The 22,658-nt window shown below is 37.9% G+C and overlaps 6 protein-coding genes across 8 annotated transcripts; 1 reads left to right on the top strand and 5 right to left on the bottom strand.

Moving 5' to 3' along the window:
• Positions 1 to 3: 3 nt before the first annotated feature.
• Positions 4 to 1,706, bottom strand: LOC147278123 (S-adenosyl-L-methionine-dependent methyltransferases superfamily protein). The gene has a single exon (XM_086250954.1). The coding sequence runs from the start codon at positions 1,571 to 1,573 to the stop codon at positions 308 to 310; it is 1,266 nt and encodes a 421-aa protein (XP_086107080.1). The 5' UTR covers positions 1,574 to 1,706; the 3' UTR covers positions 4 to 307.
• Positions 1,707 to 2,751: 1,045 nt separating this feature from the next.
• LOC147278124 (uncharacterized) lies at positions 2,752 to 5,154 on the bottom strand. 2 transcript variants are annotated; one of them, XM_086251727.1, is made up of 4 exons: positions 4,960 to 5,154; positions 4,773 to 4,838; positions 3,302 to 3,383; positions 2,752 to 3,068 (listed from the first exon to the last, which is right to left on the bottom strand). In XM_086251727.1, exons 1-3 carry the CDS (start codon positions 5,005 to 5,007, stop codon positions 3,336 to 3,338), a joined length of 162 nt encoding a protein of 53 aa, XP_086107853.1. In that variant the 5' UTR covers positions 5,008 to 5,154; the 3' UTR covers positions 2,752 to 3,068; positions 3,302 to 3,335. The 2 variants fall into 2 exon arrangements, with proteins under 2 accessions (XP_086107853.1, XP_086107852.1); XM_086251726.1 differs by lacking the exon at positions 2,752 to 3,068 and having other exon boundaries at positions 3,094 to 3,383; positions 4,960 to 5,148.
• A 181-nt stretch (positions 5,155 to 5,335) lies between these two features.
• On the top strand, positions 5,336 to 8,480 carry LOC147278125 (TLD-domain containing nucleolar protein). The gene is made up of 7 exons (XM_086251507.1): positions 5,336 to 5,586; positions 5,675 to 6,286; positions 6,579 to 6,766; positions 7,259 to 7,497; positions 7,614 to 7,813; positions 7,935 to 8,060; positions 8,138 to 8,480. The coding sequence occupies exons 1-7, from the start codon at positions 5,431 to 5,433 to the stop codon at positions 8,234 to 8,236; spliced, it is 1,620 nt and encodes a 539-aa protein (XP_086107633.1). The 5' UTR covers positions 5,336 to 5,430; the 3' UTR covers positions 8,237 to 8,480.
• A 203-nt stretch (positions 8,481 to 8,683) lies between these two features.
• LOC147278126 (39S ribosomal protein) lies at positions 8,684 to 10,576 on the bottom strand. Of its 2 annotated transcripts, XM_086251509.1 has the most exons (3): positions 10,099 to 10,576; positions 8,982 to 9,060; positions 8,684 to 8,848 (listed from the first exon to the last, which is right to left on the bottom strand). In XM_086251509.1, the coding sequence occupies exons 1-2, from the start codon at positions 10,453 to 10,455 to the stop codon at positions 9,031 to 9,033; spliced, it is 387 nt and encodes a 128-aa protein (XP_086107635.1). In that variant the 5' UTR covers positions 10,456 to 10,576; the 3' UTR covers positions 8,684 to 8,848; positions 8,982 to 9,030. The 2 variants fall into 2 exon arrangements, with proteins under 2 accessions (XP_086107635.1, XP_086107634.1); XM_086251508.1 differs by lacking the exon at positions 8,684 to 8,848 and having other exon boundaries at positions 8,902 to 9,060.
• Positions 10,577 to 11,146: 570 nt separating this feature from the next.
• On the bottom strand, positions 11,147 to 16,400 carry LOC147278127 (Zinc finger C-x8-C-x5-C-x3-H type family protein). The gene is made up of 4 exons (XM_086250068.1): positions 16,051 to 16,400; positions 12,568 to 12,777; positions 12,311 to 12,435; positions 11,147 to 12,218 (listed from the first exon to the last, which is right to left on the bottom strand). The coding sequence occupies exons 1-4, from the start codon at positions 16,108 to 16,110 to the stop codon at positions 11,297 to 11,299; spliced, it is 1,317 nt and encodes a 438-aa protein (XP_086106194.1). The 5' UTR covers positions 16,111 to 16,400; the 3' UTR covers positions 11,147 to 11,296.
• Positions 16,401 to 17,393: 993 nt separating this feature from the next.
• On the bottom strand, positions 17,394 to 22,471 carry IQD32 (IQ-domain 32). The gene is made up of 6 exons (XM_086250067.1): positions 22,141 to 22,471; positions 21,026 to 21,460; positions 20,726 to 20,941; positions 19,809 to 19,889; positions 18,073 to 19,705; positions 17,394 to 17,863 (listed from the first exon to the last, which is right to left on the bottom strand). The coding sequence occupies exons 1-6, from the start codon at positions 22,219 to 22,221 to the stop codon at positions 17,844 to 17,846; spliced, it is 2,466 nt and encodes an 821-aa protein (XP_086106193.1). The 5' UTR covers positions 22,222 to 22,471; the 3' UTR covers positions 17,394 to 17,843.
• Between the last annotated feature and the right edge of the window lie 187 nt (positions 22,472 to 22,658).

Below are 22,658 nucleotides of genomic sequence, written 5' to 3' on the forward strand. Positions count from 1 at the left end.
AAATACATCAAATAACTATGATTTCTTCATTTCCTAACAATTCATCATCGAGAACAGAATAACTAATATCTCTTGAAGTACAGAATTACGAAATAAAATAGATTTTAAGTTACAGAACAGATTCCATCCTCTACCACCAGTTTGCAGTAGGGAAATAAGCAATTGATGCCCTTATTGCGATTCTGAAGGAATTTCATGAGGAAGTCAAAAGCAATGAACCCACACAAATTCTGTGTGGAAGAAGCTAGATAGATAGAGCATCAGAATTTTTTACCTATTGCAGTTTCTTGTGAGAAGGACCTGATCATCATACTCTAACTGGTTTTTGAAGAACGGCGGACAAATAAACCTCGGACTTGCCCGACCCTGCTGCATCTACTCTATCCCCAACAACCCATTTCAGCTTCTTATATCCAAATCGCTCGATCAACCTGGTTAAAGCTGATTTCTTTTCATCATTGGAACAATAAAAGTTGTCTAACCAGAACAAACCGCCAGGCCTCAAAATCCGATCGATGTCAAACATTAAGAACTCGAATTTTTCGGGTTTGCCACCAACATCCAATCCACTAGCGGCATGAACCAAATCAAAGACATTATCATAGAAAGGAAATCTATGATCTAAACTCAAAAAAAGAGGGAAAAGCCCTCTCGCAGCTATGAATTCACTAAACGGGGCATCAAAGTTCAAAGTGTTAGTGATCACAGTCATGTTCCTCTCTGCCATTCTAGCAGCAAAGGTACCAGACCCACCTCCAATATCAAAACCTATTCTGATTCCTCCACTTCCCAAAGCTAATACATCATCAATAAGGAAATCATTCTTGCTTCTAGCTTTAACAAATCTCTGACTCTCATACCCATTAACCAAATCAAAGCAACCAACACATTCTCTATTCAATTTCTTACTATTCAAGCAGTCAAAATTCTTACAACCAAGACCACTCCAAGTAACAATCTTTTCACTTACAGGTTTCCAAAGCGAAATGGGAAAACGGTTTAGACCCACCTTCGGAACAGTCTTGGCAAAGCACCTCCTTCTGGGCAAAGGCTCACATCCACGCAAAATCAACTTCTGAGCAAGACTCCAATCATCAGGGCAAGGCCCAGAGACCTTGTAATTCATGTACTGAGACAACAAGTCCGCAGATTTCTCGCAGGAATGACCCACAGAAGCCACCATTTCAGTGATCCCAGTTTTTGAATCTTTTCCCAGAGGAAGCTGGTGGTGCTGAAGGAACAGTTTGAGCTCATTTGCTGTGTTGGGTCTCGAAAGATCGATGTTTTCATAGCCAAGGAGCTCCTTTTCCATCTGGGCTAGTTTCTTTTGTGAGGAATTGATCTCTCTGAGGATCAGAGAGACCTGCTCTGAGATGAGAGAGATGTTCTTCTGGGTGTGGTGAAGGAGGTGCTGGGTTTGTTGGTCTTTTGGTGAGGATGTGAAGGCGTAGAGAGCGAAGAGATTAGTCGTGAGGACAGAGAAGAGCATGAGAAGGTTGACGGCTGATGAGCACAGTGTTGCTCTTCTGAATCTGGCTGTTCCGTCACCAATCTTCAGAGAAACAGAGCCCATCTTGGTTCTGTTTCTCTGCTTGTCTGGTTTGGGTAAGAGAGTTATGTGATTGAGTTCAGTGAGTGAGAAATGAGAATTGTGGACCGATTCGAGTCAACAAGCTGAGTGGAGTGGTGGAGAAGGATCAATGAATTGTTAATTAAGATTGGAGTGATTTGTGAATTTAAGACACCGTACCTTTGTCAACAGTCAAGACATTGTTGTCGGTTGCGGTTGTAACATGTGAGAAAATGAAAAAGGGGGATCATTATAAGGTCCCCGAACTACAATTGTTGAAATTAAATGAATTTTCCACAAAAAGAATAAAATTAATTAAAGTATAAAATGAGAAATAGTGTGTCATCAACTTTAATTATAAATTTCCAAAATTAATATAGCATGACATTCATAAGTTAGGAAATGCAATGCCTCTTAATTTCGAATCCTAAAAAGAGGGAATTTTAGTTTATGCCCAATTTTTTAATTTTTTAGTTTATGTGTTTTGGAGTAAAAAATATTTCTTTTGGTTGATCTACCAGCACTTTTTTTGGTTGATCTACCGGCACTTAATGTACTAAATTTCATTAGAACTCCGTATTAAGCATTTTTTTTTAATTAAAGAAGAGGGAATCGAACTTGGCTACCCAAATAACTACCCAGTCTAATGTGGTTGAACGAGAACAATACTAGAATGAGTGATCTCCTCGTAAATTCTCATGTTCCACCCTTAATTTTATCCAACAAAAAAAAAAGATTGCACATTTTTTTTTCCTTTTAATAAGGTTTTTTGAAGGGTTAAGAGTTTAAGACCCTAAAAACTCTGTACCCGTATGAACATCATGGACCTAGTTTACATTGATCCTCGGTAAAGAACGTGGTTATCAAAAGGCCCAGATCATTATCATCACTCAAAAGTCCTGCTCAGTTTGAAGTCCCAACACTGAAAATGCTGGGGAAAACGACACCGTATGTAACTAAAATGCGTTTACGTAGAAAGCAAGCGTTCCCATTCATGATCCGGATATATTTTTTTTTTTTTCTGGATCCAATCTGGCTTACTTTAGTGCAAATTGAAGAAAAGTCAAAAACGGTAGATCATAAAATATGAACGTGGATCTAACTGAAGGTCATGTGACCATAAAAAAGGACACAAAAGCATTTACTATTCTAATACTCTTCCTTAATCTTTACATGGACACCATACTTTTTCCTAGAGAATAAACTAAAATGTCATATTATTACCTGGTCGCGAAATTTTGATCTTGGTGTGCATATATTGCTGTGCAAAACTGTTCTACCAATATTTCCATGTACGCATGGATATGCTTAATATTCCGACTCTATAAATCATTAGCAACGCCAATTGGCTTACAGAATGACCCAATTGCTTGCTACATTTTCCCTACTCACCCTTTCAGTTTCCTGTGTTCCCTCCTATTCAGCATTTTGTCTTGCACACATGAATCAAAACTACAATGTTTCCACATGCATTTCCTTTCAGTATGGGAAATGTTGCCTGCAAAAGGATGAATTTCATTGCATAAAAAATGCCAACAATTGAACTAAAAAGAAAAAAGTGAGTTGAAAAGGATGAATTTCGTTTCCTCTTCAAGAACAATTATGCAACTAACTACAAAAGAACATTCTTAAAGGCTATTCAGGCCATGATTGAAGATTTTGAAAGGTAGGAACCAGCCAAAGTAACAATAACTAAAACCTAAAAGTAAACGTTCTTCTAGCAAGAATTACAATGATCTAGCCCTGCCGCAACCACTTCATCCCTTCAATGATTAGCCTTAGCTTCAGCTTTCTGATGTGACTTGGCCTTCGCCTAATAATAAAAGAAACAAAGTAGAGAAACATTTATGCATGAAATCTAATAATAGGATCTACAGTTAGCAATATGTATACAAGATAAGAAAAATATGTATAATGTACATACGTCATACAATACATATATATATAGCAAAATGCAATAGTAATCTTTTTACTCTCCTTCCCCCCCCCCCCTTTTTCTCTCTCTCTCATTCATTTTTTTCTTAATGCAAAGCAAAAGAGGAGAGAGAAATTTAGTTTCAAGAATTTTTTTTGTTTCCCTTAAAAATGGTGGTTAAGCTTTTTGTTTGATAGCTTCTCATGGACACACCTTCGTACGCTTATTTAACACCAATAGCAGGGCATAGGCAGGGTCATGTAAAATGAAAAGCTTCGCAGGTGTGATATGCTGTAATTGTGTTCGGTTGTTCTACTTGCTTTAATTGAGTTGAAACATGTGAATATCTTAAATGGGTTCTTCTGAAATTCATGTTTGATTTCTGATTCGGATTGTTCACATATTAACAGTTCATTGGGTTTATGTTGCCTGTTTTAGTTATTTGGGGTTCAACTTTGCTGAATTGAAGGTTATTCTGGTAATTTTCTAAAAATTCCGAAAAAACCCCCCTGAAAATTAAAATCTAAAAGTGTTGATCTGAAACTTCAAAGTTGTTAGGAATCTGAATCTAACTGAAATTTTCATAAGCATTTTTGAATAACAACCCCCCCCCCTTCCTATTCAAACTGACCGAAAATCAGGACTATTTGATCAGGCCGGAAATCAGACCTGGTAGGACTAGATTGAGACCTAAATACTATGGAACAGGCACAGCCAATTAAATAATCATGAGTAAACAGGTCCAATTTATGAAAAATGCATATTTACTAATTATCAGTTCTGAACCACCAGCTCATTTTACTTTGCAAGGGACATCAAATCAACATGCAAAATGCATATTACTCTCCACATGAAAAGGTCTATAGTCAACACAACCCACTTGAAGCATATAAAATTAAATCTGAAAATTAGGGACTTTAGGTTAATCATATGGCATGTAATCAGTAAGAATAACAACACTATACATATATATATATATACATATATATCATACCAGCACCACAGGAACAATAGACAAGTTGAAATGGCTAAAGGGGAAAAAATTGCTTTCAAGAAGGTAACTTGGGTTTGGGAAAAAAATACTTATGATGGAAATCTATATACGGACAAGTTAAAGCAATTTTGTATCGCATAGCATTGAATCGCAAAGAAGAAAATGATACCAATCAGTTGGACAAAAATTTATGCATATGTAATGTTGAGCATATGTAATATGAAACGGACGAGAAAATTGTGGAATCTTAATAAGAACGAATCATTGAATATTTGAATAAGATCAAAAAGCACCTTGAGAATCTTGAGCTTCACGCTTCCATAAACCACACCGAAAGTGAAGGCCGATGCGCGAGCAACCTACCAAACATTCAAAAATTAAAAGAAAAATAGAAACTCTACCCTAAAATTTTCTCGGAATCCAAACGCAGAATAAGAAATATTGACGAAAAAGTAAAAATCAGAGGGCAACGGAGTGTACCATGGCGAGAGTGCTGGTACCAGAGTAAGGTCCTGGAGGTGGCGCCATTGGATTTAATTATGAATCTCAGCTTAACTCGTCGGGTGCTTGCGGCAAAACCCTAATCAGATTGCAACCCCTAATTGGCGGTTGGGTCTTCCCTCTTCTACTTCCTATGTAGTACTGTAACTGTATCTTGGACCCGAAAAGCGTTTCTGAAAGCGTCGGGTTGAATTTGAATAAGGGATCCGGTCAATATCTGCAACCCGAAACGTGGCACCATTTAAGCATTGCTTGTGCCACGTGGACGCTGCATTTTGCACTGGCAGAAGTGTCCCTTGGTTGACCGAAACGACACCTTCGTTTTGACGTTTTCTTTTAAAACACAAAAATTAAAATAATATTTTCTCGCGAACCAAACAGATAGGCCGGAAGTTCGCGCAAATATCTTCCAGAAAAGAAAAATTCGGTTGCCGAGAGAATCCAGCAAAAATGGGAGCATCAACTTCGTCGGAGCAGAAGGTTCCGGTCGAACAACGAGAGGCTGAAACCCTAGCAGTCTCTACCGGAGCTCTTCCTATGCTTCAGAAATCTTTCTCCAAGCTCGCCGATCCTGATTCTAATGCAATTCCTCTCAACTCTCTTCAGGTATATTTAAAATGCTAAACCCTTGAATTCAATGTCCCATTCTATGTCTCTATCAACCAAAGATCAATCTTTTGCTTTTTATTTTCAGCAATGCTTCTGTTTAGCTTACAAGAACCCAGTATGCGAAGCTCTTACAATGCCGGATTCATTTCCAATATTGTTGGATCATCTTGGTTCGTCCATATTGGACCTGTTTTTCGCTACAGAGAAAGGTGGAGTGAGTTGGGTTGAGTTTGTTAAAGGCTATAACAAGTGTTGTGGAAGAATGTCTGCTTCTATGTCGCTTAATACATTGCTGAGAGTGTTTTCTGTGACACTTAAAAAAGTGGGTTTGCCTTCGAACTTGGAGTTCGAATCTGATGATGCTGATTGTAAGATAAGTGGGTCGCTTTTGCCCGTGGACGTGCTTATGCTTCTTTGGATGTGTTGGGCCATGTCTTGGAATTCTAGGACTTCGGAGTTTTCCAAAGAGAAATCAAATTTATGTCTACCGGATGTTAGTCATATTGTATTATCGGCTATTGTTTCGTGCGCTGAAGTTGGCAGTGGCTTGAATGTGTGGGATTGCGACCTCTCGGGCTTGGAAGTTCAACTTCCTGTGGGGAAGTTTCTTCCTTGGGTTTTGAAAACAGTGTCTGGTCTCCCAGATTGCTTTACACAGTTTGTGCATGCAATACTCAAAAACTCTGTTTCTCAAAAGGTATCTAATATCTTCTCAATTGAACAAAATCCTAGGCCATCAAGTTTACATTTCTCTTATATTTCATTATGCTGTTGCCTTTCCACTATGATACATGTATTTGAGCTCGTGGATTACAAATTCATTATTGGAAGTGCACTCAGGACCTTGGATGTATTATATGCATTTCAGTACTGCTAATAGAATTAATTAATTTCAAGATCACTTACGTTATTTTGGTTCTCGGGTTTTCTTGTTTACATCAATCAACCTGGAGATTCATATTATCTGACTGAAAAGGATTTAATGGCAGGAAGGACTGGAATGTCCAACTTCATCAGTGGCAGATAATTCCTCAACTCTGGCAAGCAGTTCTAATCTTTTGTCCTGTGGAATTGCATGGGCGATTTCCCTTACACTAAGAGGCACAATAAGTGAAGAGATATCAAGAGCATGCTTCCCTGGTGATGCTGATAGAATAGATAAGAACCTACTTTACAGGTTTGTCATTTTCTCCTCTTGATCTTCTGTTTGAATTCTAGCCTGGGCATTCACATTTCATGTTGCTTGACTCTTCTGAATGTGGATATAACAAAGTTGGGACCAAGGTATGTGTCGGAAAATTTAAATTATAGTTACATTATTTATTCTTTACAATCAATTATAATGAGTTATGGCATTATAAATCATTTGAAACAATAAAAGTGAAAGAAAAATTCGAGAACCTGTTATGCAATTAGATTTCAAAAGCAGTTGATGTGTTATGCTTATCAGCCTTATGCAAATGTTTTACATTAATCTTCCCCTAATACACTCAGTTTTCTTCTATTGCACTGACTGTTATTTGATGTCAGATTGCAGTAGAATCGAAGTTAAAATTTTGTCAGCAGTTCTTTATTATTTTGACAAATTGTGCTTCATACTTTTCACTCCATAGATTCTATTTCAGTTCTATTATTTCCTAGTGAGCATCAATTGTATACAACTTTGTAGGTCAGCTCTTCATGGAAGAGGGTTGAATAGATTCTGGTCAAACGTTGAAGGTTACAAAGGGCCACTGCTTATGCTGATTTCTGCAACTTCAGGAGATTCCCATGACGGTAGTTCCAATGTAAGAAAATGGATTATAGGTGCACTCACGCAGGAAGGTTTTGAAAGTAGGGATCTTTTTTATGGAAGTTCCGGAAATCTATATGCTGTAAGTCCAGTGTTTCACGTGTATCCACCTACTGGTATGTACTGTAAAGGACAAATGGAAAGAGGGGTGCTCTAGATTATTTTCCTTTCCTAGAATTGCTGTGTAGAGTTATGTGAAACTAACCATATAAGGAACTATGACCAATGGCAGGAAAGGAAAAAAACTTTGTGTATAGTCATCTGCATCCCACTGGTAGGGCATATGACCCGAAACCAAAGCCTGTTGGGATAGGATTTGGCGGAAATATGGGAAATGAGAGAATTTTTATTGATGAAGATTTTGCTAGAGTTACCGTTCGCCACCATGCAGCTGACAAAACTTATCAACCTGGCTCCCTCTTTCATGATCAGGTATAAATGTAATGTTGCAATGAACCTAACTGTCTAATTCTTGGGGCCTTGAGCTCTATGCGACTGTGGCTATAAAGTGTAACATGATGTAATATCTAAAGCTTGAATTGGTGCAATACAGGGCTTCCTACCTGTTGAAGCTTCAGTTTTGGAAGTTGAAGTTTGGGGACTTGGTGGGAGTGGCGCCAAGGATGTGCAAGATTCATATAAGAAGAGAGAACAGCTTTTCACTGACCAAAAACGAAAGGTAATCCGCCTACATCAGACAAGGTCAATATTTTGCATTTGAGAGTTAACACCGTGTTTGTTTGCCGTTTTTTGCAGGTTGACTTGAAATCATTTTCGAATTGGGAGGATTCACCCGAGAAGATGATGATGGACATGGTCTCTAACCCAAATGCAGTTAGAAGGGAAGACCGCTAAAAAAGACTACAGTTTTACACGGTTTTAGGTTTTGTATTTTACTATCTTGCTGGTCAAACTGTGATTGTATATGACCGAGTCTTAAAGAAACTCAGGATATTATACCGTTTTAAATATTGAAGATACAAAAGTGAATCTCTGAACAATTTTGTGTCGCGAGGTATGGGGTTCGTATTCGTATTGTATCCATAATCAATCCACATCATACAATAATTGTTCCCTCTCATGGCTCTTGTACTTTTCTTCTTTCATGGTGAATATTGATAATCTAAAAACCCATAATGGTACAAATTAGTACCCACCAGCGTACCACAATCGATACCTTGCAAACAAATTTCAAATCATGACAGTTTCCCGAGATAAAACTACGGGCTTTTCTGGAATGTTTGATATTCTGATCGGTACTCATGTATGAAAAGAAATGGGTACGTAAATACATGCAAACAATGAGACAACAATGAGCAATTTATTTCATGGTTTAAAAATAAGGCATTTCAAATTATAGTACTTTCCCTGGTTATACTTGCTCTCATGCATGCTGGAACAATGCCTTCAGTGATTGTATTATAGGATGGTTCCTAGCGTTCACGACTGGTACTGTGAGGATTTTAACTACATCAACCAGATGTATCAAACGCTTCCACAATGAAGCAAAAACACTGACAAACATAGAATCGACTAAAATTTCATCTCCAATACAGCATTCTCATTACCAAATGAAACATTGAATGGAAGTCTAGCAGACCTGACTAGAAGAGTGCTCCCAAGTGATATGTGGATCAAACAAGAAAGAGTTACTGCTTCTTCTCTTCCGCTTTCCTCGGCTGAAAGAAAAGGCATATGGAACCATAAGAAGATAATATATAACAAAACTTCTTCTAGGCCCTAAGCAGAAAGAGCATGAAAGAAAAAAAAAAATTGACCGGTTACATAATAGCATTGCAGATGCAAAAGGTTATGGAAATGTCTTTGAATACTCACACACAAACAAAGCAAAAAACATATGTAGAAGTCCCCTTTATCCTATAAGGTAAACAATGCAGCACGTCCAAGAGGATATGGATCAGCCATTTAAATAACTCTCCGAAACATCCTATCGTCTTAAGTTTACCATATACTGACCACATTTGACAGATATTATAGAGATTTCCTCTAAACATTAAAGGGTTATGATAGATGAAGCAACTTGAGTAATTCGATATGACTACTATTCCAGAAGCAGTGGCAATCCATAATGATAATCGGGGTTCTTCTAAATACCAAATCCCAACATCCTGAGTTCCCAACTTCTTGTTTTCTCTTGAAAGAATCTGCAGACTAGCTTCATACATAAATCTAATATTTAGTAATGTTAAACACCAATTATATTTGGTGCATCAGAAACTTGTAATCACAATATTCATGCCCGCCCATGTCTCACACCCACATGTATTGCTAGTGGAAAGCTACAGCTCAAAGACTCCAGTTAGATTAAAAATATGAAAATTGGGAGAAATCAGAAATGATGGCCAGCCAAGAAGACGCAACAAAGGGATCACTCTGCAAACTCTAATGGCATGCTTGTCATGCAGCAATAGCAACAATGGTAATTACACGAATAAAAAAATTGAATGGTTTACAGTTTCAACAGTTTCAAACTATCAAAGTTCAGTGATTATATGATAATGCATGATAATAATATACACCAACTACAAAGTCAACAAGAATGCTGCAATTATATGCTGAAAAAACAGACAAACTGGACCCAATTTTCTTTCATTCATCGCATGTTAAATGTTCGACCAAATGCCACACAGACTGTTCACCATAAAAACCCCATTAAAAGCAAAAAAGGACCGCAGAACTCTAAACCCAATACGCACCTTGGTACCAGGCGCGGTTTGGTGGAGCTCCTCGGCGGGGATAATGACCGGCCATGACTCGCCGGCGTCGCGGAACATCTGCTCGGTCTCCAGCTGCTGACCCTTTTCAAGAATCATGGTCCTGATGGTCTGAGCAGGAGTGGCGGTGGCGTCGAACACCTCCTCCACTCCGTTGACGAAGGTGACGGTGATCTTGGGCGGCTCGTCGTCGGTTCGGCGCTTGACGACGACTGAGCATGAGGGATTGGACTCCTTGGCCTTGCGCGCGTTGCACTGCGCCAAGAACTCCAAGCACGAGGCCGTGCGTGGGTCCAAGGCATTGAACTCGATCCTCACTCTGGAAAGGAACTTCAACATTGTTTCAGACTCAGAGGCTCAATCTCAGCACACGATTCGGATTTTGGTGAGGCTGCTCGTTGCTGTAATTGCACAGGATAGTGAGGTTGCAGAGGAAGAGTGCGTGACGCTATGAGTTTGATGCTTAAACCATGGTGGACCATCTACCCAATAAAGGAAAACTAACCGGCCCATTTGAACTATCATACTGGGCCTTCACGTTGGGAAGTTTTTGCCTTTTTGGGCCACTAACCATAGATGAATATTGCTTAAAACTCCTCCATTGTTTGCTATCTATTTATGAGAAGTTTAGAAAGCAAACAGTAATGACTAATGAGTCTAATGACTAATGAGCATGTGGAGCTTAGAAAGTAACCAGTGGAGCCCCTTTAGACTTTCCACGAATATTTTCTTTAAAGAGTAATGACATTGACATATATATGAAACAAAATTATAATACATATATCGAGAGGAAGATAGATTTTAATTTGATCCCTTCAACGATAAGAAAAAAAGAAACACCATGATACTGATGTTATCAACTACAAATTATAATTTTTGGTTTTCATGGAGAAGAAACACTATAAATATAATGTTGAGGATAAAAATTTATTTTGTCCTGCAAGAATTGAGAACTCTAACATTGTAACAAATCGGATTTATGATAAACTACTCTTATTGTGGTTGCCGCAATTGATTATGACATGTAGGCTTTCACTAAGAAGAAAAAACTTTTATGCTCCAAGCTAGGGTGAGTAATAATAAAATTAAACAAATTTTGACAAAACCAAGCTCAAAGAGAATTTTGAGCCTAACAAAAGGCTCTCCATATGAAAAATGTACATACAGGCAGGCCGCTAATTTAACTGCTATTGCTAATCTCCCTATCCATTTTCATTCTCTTTGAACCGTGTACCTCCGGCACACTACTACTGCGCTGCTGGAATGATGCATCATGCTGGTATGCACAATTTGCCCCATGGCGGCATCCCCTTGAACTATTGAAGTAAATGCAAGGCTTCATTATCTTAGGCTTTGAATCTCTTGATTTGTGGCTATTAATGGATTCCTGGTTCATCACTGAATGGTCATTTTGACGGTTCCCAAATGGTGGGAAGGTGTCATGCCTGTCTCCTCCATGTTGCTGAATCAAGCTTTTATAATAGTTGATGTCCTTTGCTGGTGGAGGTCCAACAGAAGGCGGAGAGGGAACTGCCATGGCTGCAGGAACAGGTGGCCGTGGTTCAGGAAAAGGTCCCATTCCAGCAACATTTGGCTGAGGATAGAAATGTCCACTTGATAGAACAGTTGGCAAAGGTGTGCTACTTTCTGTTCGGTTAATGTGAATGGGAGATGGATCTGATAAAGCCATTGAAGGTGACCTTGCCATTGTCTGTGGATCTGAAACCAATTTCTCAATCATTTTTGGGTTGCTGAGAATCTTAATGAGCAATTCATGGTCAATCATATTTCCATGCTCATTGTTATTCATAATTGCACCAATGGCAGCAGCTACAACTTCAGGTTCTACACCAATAGGCATTCCAGCTGCTAGCTTATTAGAAGCAGGGAGGTTTATATTGTTAGGCACACTGCTTTGAGATGGTGCTGCAAATCCATGACCTGATAGAAACGACTGTGAGCTTGTGGGAATGTGAAATGGTACAGTGGATTCAGATGATGTATCAACTGCTACATCTTCATCTTCTAAGGGAGTAATAGGTATTGAAGGAGGCTGCACATCACTAGGACGAGAGTCTTCCACATCTGCCAAAACAGAGGGGCTGTATGGAGAAAAAAGGATAAAAAAATGTTCAGTTCAAGGGGGGATGAAACCCAAGAGCAAAATTGTAGAAGGCAAAGGTAAGTATCAAACTTTAGAGGAATTGCAGACGGCCGTGGATAAACTGCTTCCAGTACTCTTATCTCTCTCTGATTTTGAATCTCCACCTCTTTGCTTTCTTCCCCAGCAACCACTGGCCAAGTGAAGTTCAGCACAACCTATGAGAGTTCAGTATTAGTGAGAAAACATTATGCAACTAAACTTTCATATTGAATTTTCGATGCCATAAGTGCTATTAGAACTAAAAGGTAAGCAATCAAGATTAAAATCTCAGGCCAATTTCAATATACCCGAGGAGGGCATCTCCATCTGATTAGAGGAATTTGAGATACATTAATCTGCAGCTGATTTGCCGGAGAAGCACCCTCAAACCCAGGGGGCAGAATGTCATCAGATCCTGTTCCAGATGAATGTGACAACCAAGACGTCTTTGCTTGGAGGTGATCTTGAGCACTCAACCCAACTTGTGAAGGAGACTCCTCCAACAGAAACAGCCTAACCTGTTTTTAGCAGAGAAGCATCAGTATAATAACCGTTTAAACTAGTATTGATATATCATCATGCTTGATCATCACTTTTATACATACTCCAGAAAACTAAGCTTAGATACACAGGGGAACTTCAGATATCTTTTGCCCAAAGTATCGTTATTTTAAATTAATAATAGGACTGAAATTTCAAAGCAAATTCAACTGAGACAAAAAAATAGCTGCACAGAAAGAAGAAATAAATATCACAGCAAATTTACTAAACTATACTATGGATAACATGTATCCACATCAGCACATTTATTCCAGGCATGCCCATCTTGCAAAACTAATGTAGGCCAATGAACTAGACACCCAACTTCCTATCTAACAACAAGAGATGACCAACTTATTTGGACAACTCTAATATGAGAGAGTTCACCCAACAAGCAACCTGCAACTTAGCAGTGAAGAAGTGGCAGACATATCATAATAAACTCCTCTTGAACTGTTAATGCTTTGTCAAAGAGGTATGGTTCCTCTGAATATAGTTTAATAGTTTGAGAGTGACCTCTGAAAAAAAAAAAAAAAAAAAAAAAAAAGAGGAGCAAGCAATCTTTTGCCCTCAATCTCTAGACAATTGGTTTGCATCCCCATCCTTTCTAATGAAGACATTTCATTGCATCTTGAGTTCCCTTATGGCATTTGGTCTCTCTGAACAGAAAACCCCAAAATAAAATCCACATTTCCACTCCAATTCCTTTCCAACATAATAGGTCTTCCATGGCCAAGCATAGGACTCACACCAGACTTATCTTCAAAATCCTCACCTCCATGATACAAATGCAATTGAAGAAACTATACCAAATTACATGAACCAGAGATCTCTTCCACAAGGTAAATACTAGATGGATCATCAAAGATTAATGGACAAGCTGCGAGAGGATTCACTTATAGACTTTATAACCAAAGTTTTTGAGGCTCTTTTCTGCATATTTGGCAATGCCACAAATTATATCTTATGTCCAAGCTATTTTTTAAAAGTCTCAAGCCAAACCCTCCACCTCTCAATTACAACATCAAAGTATCTAAGGGCTGTGTACACAAATACTCATATCCACTCAAGATTAGAGAGACATATCAGGTATCACACATTTTGGGAAGGTAATATTCATGCTAATTGGATGGCCAACCAAGACCCCAACGACCTTTTGCTTTGATAGTTTTGCATGCCCCAGCAGTGAATGTGGAAGTTATCATTATGATTTGAACCTCCCACGTTGGAAGTGGCTCAAGTCTTGAGCTTACTCTCCTCTTCAAACAAGAAAAAAACAAAGAAAACAACTTTAGAAGGAAAAAGATAAGAAAGCACTTCTGATTTTCTTAACTCCATGCTGATGCAATGGCACATTAAACTTTTGTAACAATAGAACCAAAGAAATTTAAAAATAAACAACTCCTAATGGTTCAACCTTTCCCAAAAACAAGATCCTTTTCTATGATTTGTGTCTTGTAACAAACAATGACACTCCCATGCATTTAAAAACAATGATAAAAACATATTACTCCTACAAAACCGAAACCATTCATGAATACAACTACAGCACAGACTACCAAGGCAATCAATTCAAAAAGAGAAATGCAGAAGTGGCCACTGTATTTAATGCATGCCAAACAAAAAGAACTTGACAAACATGTATGACATTGATTTATATGTGATACAAAATCCAACAAGGAAATTAGGTTTAGGACCTTTACAGATAATTTTAGAACTCAAGTAAATGCCAGTTGCAAAAGAAACTAAACAAAAGAAAAAAAAGAATCCACTAATCAATAAGGCTATTCAAGAACAAAGTACAGCAGTAATGAAGTACACACTATGACCAGGTTTACAATAAACCGTATGCCATTAAGCTCTATCTGACATTATAAAATTACAAATCATATTCCAACACATAGTGTTGTCACTTTTTCAGCACATATGCCATCCCACATTTTATTGTTCTTGTGGAACCTTTTCAACAGGAAATGGGAACAATTCTCCAGTAAGGCCATAAAACCTTATAATTCCTTAAGAATATCTATTTCCTTTTATAATTTTTTTCCTGCAGGGCCAGTTAGCAATCCAACATTCTCAAAGCTGCTCGAAATTCAGTAAAAATACTTTGAAAATTAGTTTGTGAGTTACAGTCATTTACATATGTATATTGATTTTAATCTTAATTGCATATGCTCCTCCGTTTGGCCACCATCTTCAAAAGGTCTCCAGATATAGTTTCACTGCTGATATTTTGTTGAAAAGAATCCATTTGTATCTAATCTCACATATAGTCATATTCTTCTTCATGAGTTGCTAATATTTATAAACTTTAAGCCACTTTTTTTCAATTAATGACTGACAGCCACAATGAAATCTAGTTATGGACTTGGCGTTCAATTTTTTTTCTCCCTTCTAAAGATTCGTTTAAGTGATCCAGTTGTTTTTAACATTGTGCCAATTGACTAATTCATCAACAACACAGCCCCAAGTTTAAGACATACAATTTTGGACTTAATCTGTTTCAAAATTTACAGCTTTACGGAAAGATGGAAAGGAGATTAAGTGAAAAGGGCTAACCTTGTTTCATTGCCTCATCTTCTGCTTTTCATGAATATATTTATAAGCTTCAATAAGCATATACCAATTCTTAATGACACATGGGACTAAATGAGCTACATAGGCTACGAATTCCAACATTAAGCCTCAATGGATAATCAATGTTGGTTCATATTGATTGGATTCTCAACTCAAAATTATTGCTGACCACTAGACCAATTCAATCAGCATTTGGAGTAGTTTGCATATCATTTAAAACAAGTCTCAATTCTAGGATTCCAGAAAAGGTTTTCTTTTTCTATAAAGTTTCTGGATTCACAAGCAATCCGATTTGACACTGAAACATTTCAAATGAATGAAGCAATTCCCAAAAGGTGAAATTTTCATCACTTAACAAATACTTTAACTCAAATGATGCAATGTGTTTCAGAAAAGCCTCAAAATCAGAAGCCCCAAATCACCTGGGAGGCCAGACCCAGATCATAACTTCAAAACCTATGCTTTAGAGCAAAATAATAAACCAGAGTGGGGAGAAGGAAATGAAAAATTACATCACGGCAAACCAATTTATCAAATTTAGATATATACATATTGAAAGGAAATACAATTCTTAGAAGTTCAGATAGCTGAGTTTTGGGTTTATTTTCATTTCAACAAACACAAACTACTTAATGGATATCAAATTTGGCCACTGGAATGCAATTTTTTACCTGACAAAGATTAACATCTGAAGCCCAAGAAACACTTTTCGATTTGTGCAATCCCCGCATATTAAATAAAATACCAAGAAACCTTCTTTTCCTGCTTCGATTCCCAGTATTAGTTACGGTTTCACAATTTGGGTCCAATCAAAAGGCAAACCCTACTACTCTCAGATTCGAGAAACCCTAGTCTTACAGTGTCGTCACAGCCTTAAAGCCCCTTTATAACTAAACCGTAAACCAACCTAATTCTACAAAATTTAGGCGATCCAATTGCGGAGACTCTGTTTGCGAGCGCTGATCGCAATCTGTACGGTGCCACAGGGAAACCCTATAACCTCTGGTTTTGGTTTCGCTATATATCCCTTCCTTTATTATCCTTAATTTAAATTTTTTTTGGTTTTTTTACCACCTATCAGTTTTGTTATGAAATGAGCGCGTGACGTTACAGACATTTTTGTCAGTCACGAAGATGCCTATCACGCACTTGTAGTGCGAGTGGGATTGTTTCTTAACTTAGTTTTGGATGGCCTAAGATTTTGACCAGTTTTTTTGTACGAGAATGATGCTTGCACTGTTCCACCGAAGTACACTTCTAAAATTTATCGTACTAATAAATAAGCAAGCCTATAATTTAAAAAAAAAAAATCTATAATTATGTTCTTGGTAGGAAAAAAGAAAAAAGAAAAAACCTACAATTATGTTACTTTAAAAAACAAAATCAATTTATATGATAAAATATTTGATAGCAAAATAGTAAAAATATGTGCCAGCGCTTTCATCTCTCTTACTTATTGAATCTCGGATTTCTCTCTCTTTTATATTAGCACTATCCTAACTAGTTCTTTAAATAAAATAAAAAATAAAAGAAAAAACAAAACAATTGCATATTTTAATTTTTTGCGCAGCTTATTTTATTTATAAATTTATGTGGAATTGATGCTATGGAAGAATTCTTTTTTTTTTTTTGTGAGAATTCATTGTTAACATCTTTTTATGATGTTATGGAATTTTTATTAGTAAAAGTTAATGAGGTTAAAATATGTCGTATGGCATTCATTAAAATGTCCACAAGGAAAAAAAAGAAATAAACAGTGACTGGCACGTAAGGTGAGGAGCAAGAACAACATTGCAAAAACTAAAACCCAAGTTCGGCCCGTTTGTTAGGCAAAGTTGCGGGCCAAGTTCGGCCCATTTGTCAATTAATATCAACGGGCCAAGTTGGGCCCAATGAAACGAATCAATTTTACGTGGTTTATAATGTGCGATATTGCAAAGGAAGCAGACAGCCCATCGTAGAGAATTTGATAGAAAAGATGTCATAACATCATGACACGAGGCAAATACAGAAATAGAGAAAATTTAATTTTATTACAATAACACCTGGCAAAAAGCTTTCAAGAGCTCTTCACCTTATAGACTTATAGTTGCCTCAAACTTTGGATAACAAAGCTAAAGCATCTGTACCAAACCCAAATAATATCACACGCAGATTATACCATTTGGAAGAAGTTACAGAAAACAATGAATACAAGAAAAAAAAAATATCAAAACAAAACAAAACAATAGGAGTGGTAATGAAAATGTACATGAAAACGTCACTCAGTTTCATATATTTATAAAAACCCCAATAAGGCAGTAAAACTAGGAGCGGGTTAACTAAGGCACTATCCAAGAGGAAAAAAGCTAGCTACAAACTTAAGTAGCTACAAGTCATGTAATCAACATCAGACTCCAAATTTCCTGTTAGGGACTGGTCATCTGCCACCATTGCCTTTGAGATGTCTGATTACTTCAATTCTTCACCTTTGCCACTTTCTCTCTGAAAGAAGCAGAATCAAGCGATAAGAAATAAAGTTAGAATGCAAAGATTACACCTGGTATGAAATTATTACTTATGCTGTCATCAAATAAATAATGCCAAGTACTCCAACAAAAGTAATTCTGAATGCAAGGACATTTTGTTGACCGAAATCGGACATGCTAAACATGCACAGACCATTCAAGGATTACCAGGAGAAGCATGCTTACCATTTCCCTTCGCACCCTGCTGTGCTTGGGACATAGACCGCTGGATGCGCGGAGACCCCTGCCTTCCATTTGCACCAGGTAAGGAATGTCTCTTCTTGATGTAAATGTCTTTGTCCTGCATATCTGGACTAGCTATAGGAGAGGTATTTGCTTGAAGCTTTGCTCTAGCAGATTCTGTGGCTTGCATGAAATGTGGGATAGAACTATTACCACTGCTATCTCTTGGTTCTTGATCACCCTGATCTGGTCTTGCTGAACCAAATGAATTGCGTCTCTTCCCATTTATCTGATCTTTACTTGAGCCAGAATCATGATTTGGATTAGAAGGCGATTTCTTTCCTGCAGACAGAGACTTGCGTTTTTGGTTGGATCCACTCTTATCAGCTTTGCTCCTTTTAGATTTCACTGATATCAGACTAGATGGTGTTCCTTGGGATTCTGGGACAGTCAAATGGCTTCTTGGAGAAGCTTCTGGGGATGGCCCATTTGCTTGAATACCTGCCTCAGTGTCCTGTTCTCTCTGCAGTTCAGATGTAGTTCTCTCTGGTTTTGACTCCATTTGTGAGGAGTCCAAAGCAACCACTGAATTTATGGATTCACCATTAACATCAAGTTTCTCTGGTTGATCCAAGGCGGGGTCAGATAAGTTGGAGACTGGGATTGCTGAGAAATCCTTGGCTTCAACATCTAAGTTTCTTGTGCTTTTTGGACTGCAAATCCCTTCTTCTGAAACTTTGGCTTCATGTTCATGCTCCACAGCTCCAACGTCAAATCTATCAGGCGAATCAAGAGTGGAAGAAATAGAGATTTCAGTGCCACACTCAGACCCACCAACTTGAACCCTTGATCCATGGGTGACTGGATTTTCCGCTACGCTGAGCTCCTTTGCCCTGACTTCAGCATCCACCCCTGATGAGAATGTTTCCCTTTGTGATTCAACTCCAGCAGGATCTCGAGGGGATGAACTGACTGATCTACCCGAATTGGTTGTTAAACTCAGCTCTTCGAATTTTGACTGAGCAGCAATAAATGCAGGATTACTCACCTTCCTTGATCCAAATACAAATTTCTTTCCTTCAGTTTCCAGTTCTTCTGAGGCAAATCTTTTCATGGAACATTTAGGTTGTTCAGTTTCCATTCCAGGCTTCTCAGAAAAAGATTTGAGCTCCACTTGAGAATCTACATCTGATACCATACTTTGATTTGGGAGAAAATTTATCTCTACTGAGGTCTCTTTCACATCAGATGTACTGGTGTTCTCCAACTGAGGCTGCTCAATATTACCTCTTGCCGAATAAGCGGTAGAATGGCTTGCCTGAAAGTCGAAGTTGTCTGCATCATAAGTAATCAGATTCTCTTCACTCTCTGATGGCACAATGGAATCCCCGGTGCTGGACTTTGAGTCTGCCATCTCACAAAGGACTTCATTTTCAATTTTAGATTCCAGAGGAGACTCAGAATTTTCTTCCTTTTCTCTTTCCTGTTGCTCTGTCGCTGACACTGCTTTCTTTGACTGTACAATATCTGCTGATGAGACTGACATCCACCTCTCCAACCATTTCCAAGCAGAATCATTTTTAGAAGAATCACACTTAACATGAATAGGTGTGGTCTTTGGTGTTGATTCCAACAGCTTTAATTGAAAAACAGATCAGTTTAGTTGGTATAAATGAATGCAAGATAAATTAGCCTGCAATGCAGTTGCAAAACACACGACACAAAGATGCCAAGTATACCTGGCGGGCAAACCTATTGCTAAGTAGCTTTTCAATTGAGGTGTATGTTATATTTGATTTGGTTACTAAAGTTTCCTTCTCCTGAAACATGAAAAAAGTTCAAGAAAATTTGTCAGGAGCAGCACTAAGAAGTTGTCCACAAAGTACATTTCAATAGCTATTATTACAGTAATCACTAATAATAGCAATAACAAAATAATCTTATGAAAAATGGCAATAATAAAATAGATTTAACATATCCCAATGTAATCAAACTAACCTCCCAATGTCAATGATCTTTTAAAACAATGGTTCATTATATAATTTAGTCATGAGTTGAGCTTTTCTAGTAATTCACATAACCAGTTATGGCATTTCTTTCGGAAGGTGAATACAACATGTGATCAGGGAGGAGGCTATCTCCTTCTCAAATATTGCCTAGACATTTGGAATATGTACATTACAGTAGCATCTCACTTTTAAGAGAAGGATTGACAAACCCTGTCTTCCCATTACTAAGACTTGGTCAATGTGATTAACTAAGCTGCCAATGTTGAAGATCTTTAAAACATTGAATCATCACAAATTTCAGTTATGAGTTGCGCTTTTTTAATATTGAAACTCACACAATCCATCTATGGCCTTAATTTCAGAAGTTTAATACAGCATGTGATCTGGGAGAAAGGCTATCTATCTCTCAAATGGTGAGTAGACATTTGGATTGCTTAAATTACATTGGCATCTTGCTTTTCATGAGTAGGATTGATAAATCCTGCATTGCTGTTACTTGTTCCTATTGGCTCAACCACAGACAGTTGACCGAGGTTAACCCCAGCATACAAACTACCATCAAGCTATTATGAACACTAAAGGCAAGAAAAAGATTTGGATATGGACCCCATACAGACCAGATTATAATTTGAGTTGGATAGCATTACCGAGTTCTTAGAACTATGGATATCCTTCTCATTCTTCCCACCTAGATGCAACCGTTCAAGAGCTAGACGAGCACAGCGAGCACGGACAAGAGCTTGCATTTTGACAATGGCTTGAACACAACGTAGAGTTCCTACAGCATGCCTACGTTCCAAATGCCCACGAATGGCGGCTTGCAACCTAACTACACTCTTAAGCTTCAGCAGTGCTCTGTGAGCCTGGAAAATAATTTGAAGAAAAGATAAGTTGGAATGCTACTAACTAGAAATTCAGAACTCATGTATATCAGAGAGAGAAATTACCAAGAATCCTCTGACAGCAGTCTGGACAACAACAACAACAACAGACTCATCCAGTGTGTCATCAACCTTACTAACGGACTCATCCAATCTGTCATAAACCTGACTAACAGACTCATCCAGTTTGTCATAAACCTGACTAACAGACTTAGCCAATTTGTCATCAGCCTTACTTTGATCTTTTGCAGCATTTTCAGTCTCGGATATTTTTGGGTTCTCAGGAGTCAACAGCTGGGGTTTCTCATCAGTGCAATGTATTACAGATATTTTCTCTGGAACAGTAGTGTTAGCTAGTGATTGGAAATTAACACTGGCAGATTCTGGGCTCTCCTTATTTCCAGAAGTCAGGGTTTCTGTGATCACGGTGTTGCTTAGCACTCGATGCCGTGCAGACCTCTTCCGGAAACTCCAGCCGCGTTTGTCACTTGAACCCTTGCTCTACAATGAAATCAACAGAACATCGATCAATACAGAACACACACAGACAACAAAGTACTATTGCAGCAACTCAATGCCATTATTGTAACATAACTGCTCAATAATAGGTGAATTATAAATACTTAGGACCATAACATTGCACAAGAGACACTGTACAAAGCAAAAACGCATGAAGTGTATCTAATCTATCATATTAATATCCGTGCAAGAACATGAACTAACTCACATTGCAATCTATATCAGCTAACCATGACTCAACAATTAAAGGCAATGTGCTTGCATGTTACATGGCTTTCAAACAATTAACTAATTGGTATTAAGCATGTACTTATCCTACCTACATCAAATCACAAAAAGTACACACTTACTCGAATGCCGATCCTAGATTTCACAGATCTTAGAGTAGGAAACTCTTTTATCTTTTTACAGCTCTTTTTCTGAGCTGCCAAACAGAAACGTTCCACAGCATCTCATAGTTTCATTAACCGAATCCACAAACTATACAAAACTACCTAATCTCAGCCCTTACACTCACAAATTAATGAAATGCAGATCAATATAGAACACCAAAATCCTACAATTTGAATCAGAGAGAACAAAAGACCAATAGAAACTCGAAGAAAATCAAAATGATGAATACAAAAAAAAAACAAAAAAAGGACTGTGAAGCAATCAGATACCTCAGGAGCTTCGGGATCATCTTTGTCCGCTGAATCGTTACTGCATGTGATAATTTTGAAGCAGGAGGTAGATTTCCCCATTTTTTCACTCCTCACTCAGACCTCTCTCTCTCTCTCGTAAACACACACACAAACACACAATGACACAAACAGTCTATGTTTAAGAGAAACCGCCTATGCTGGTGCGGTGTTGTAAATTGTGACAAATGTAGCTTAAGAGCACGGACCTCAACACCCTCCTTAAATTTAGCTAAGTGTGTTATGTGGAGTCCGCCATTTAACGGGTTCGTTGCACTTCAACCTTACGTTCCCGTCCGTCCGTTGAAAGAAGGAGGAGGAAGAAAAAAAATTATTTAAAATTGAAAAGAAGAAGAAAAGCTATCAGATCTTTCATTTTTCTTATTTAAAAAAAAATAAAAATAAAAATAAAAACTGGAAAATGAATATCTTATCCAGTCTTAACTGTTAGTCACGTGGCTCGCGAGAAATTGCGTTTGAGCGGGTATTTATCGAGCTAA

Source organism: Dryas octopetala, chromosome 7 (genome assembly GCF_963921425.1).
Source record: "Dryas octopetala chromosome 7, drDryOcto1.1, whole genome shotgun sequence".
Classification (NCBI taxonomy): Eukaryota; Viridiplantae; Streptophyta; class Magnoliopsida; order Rosales; family Rosaceae; genus Dryas; species Dryas octopetala.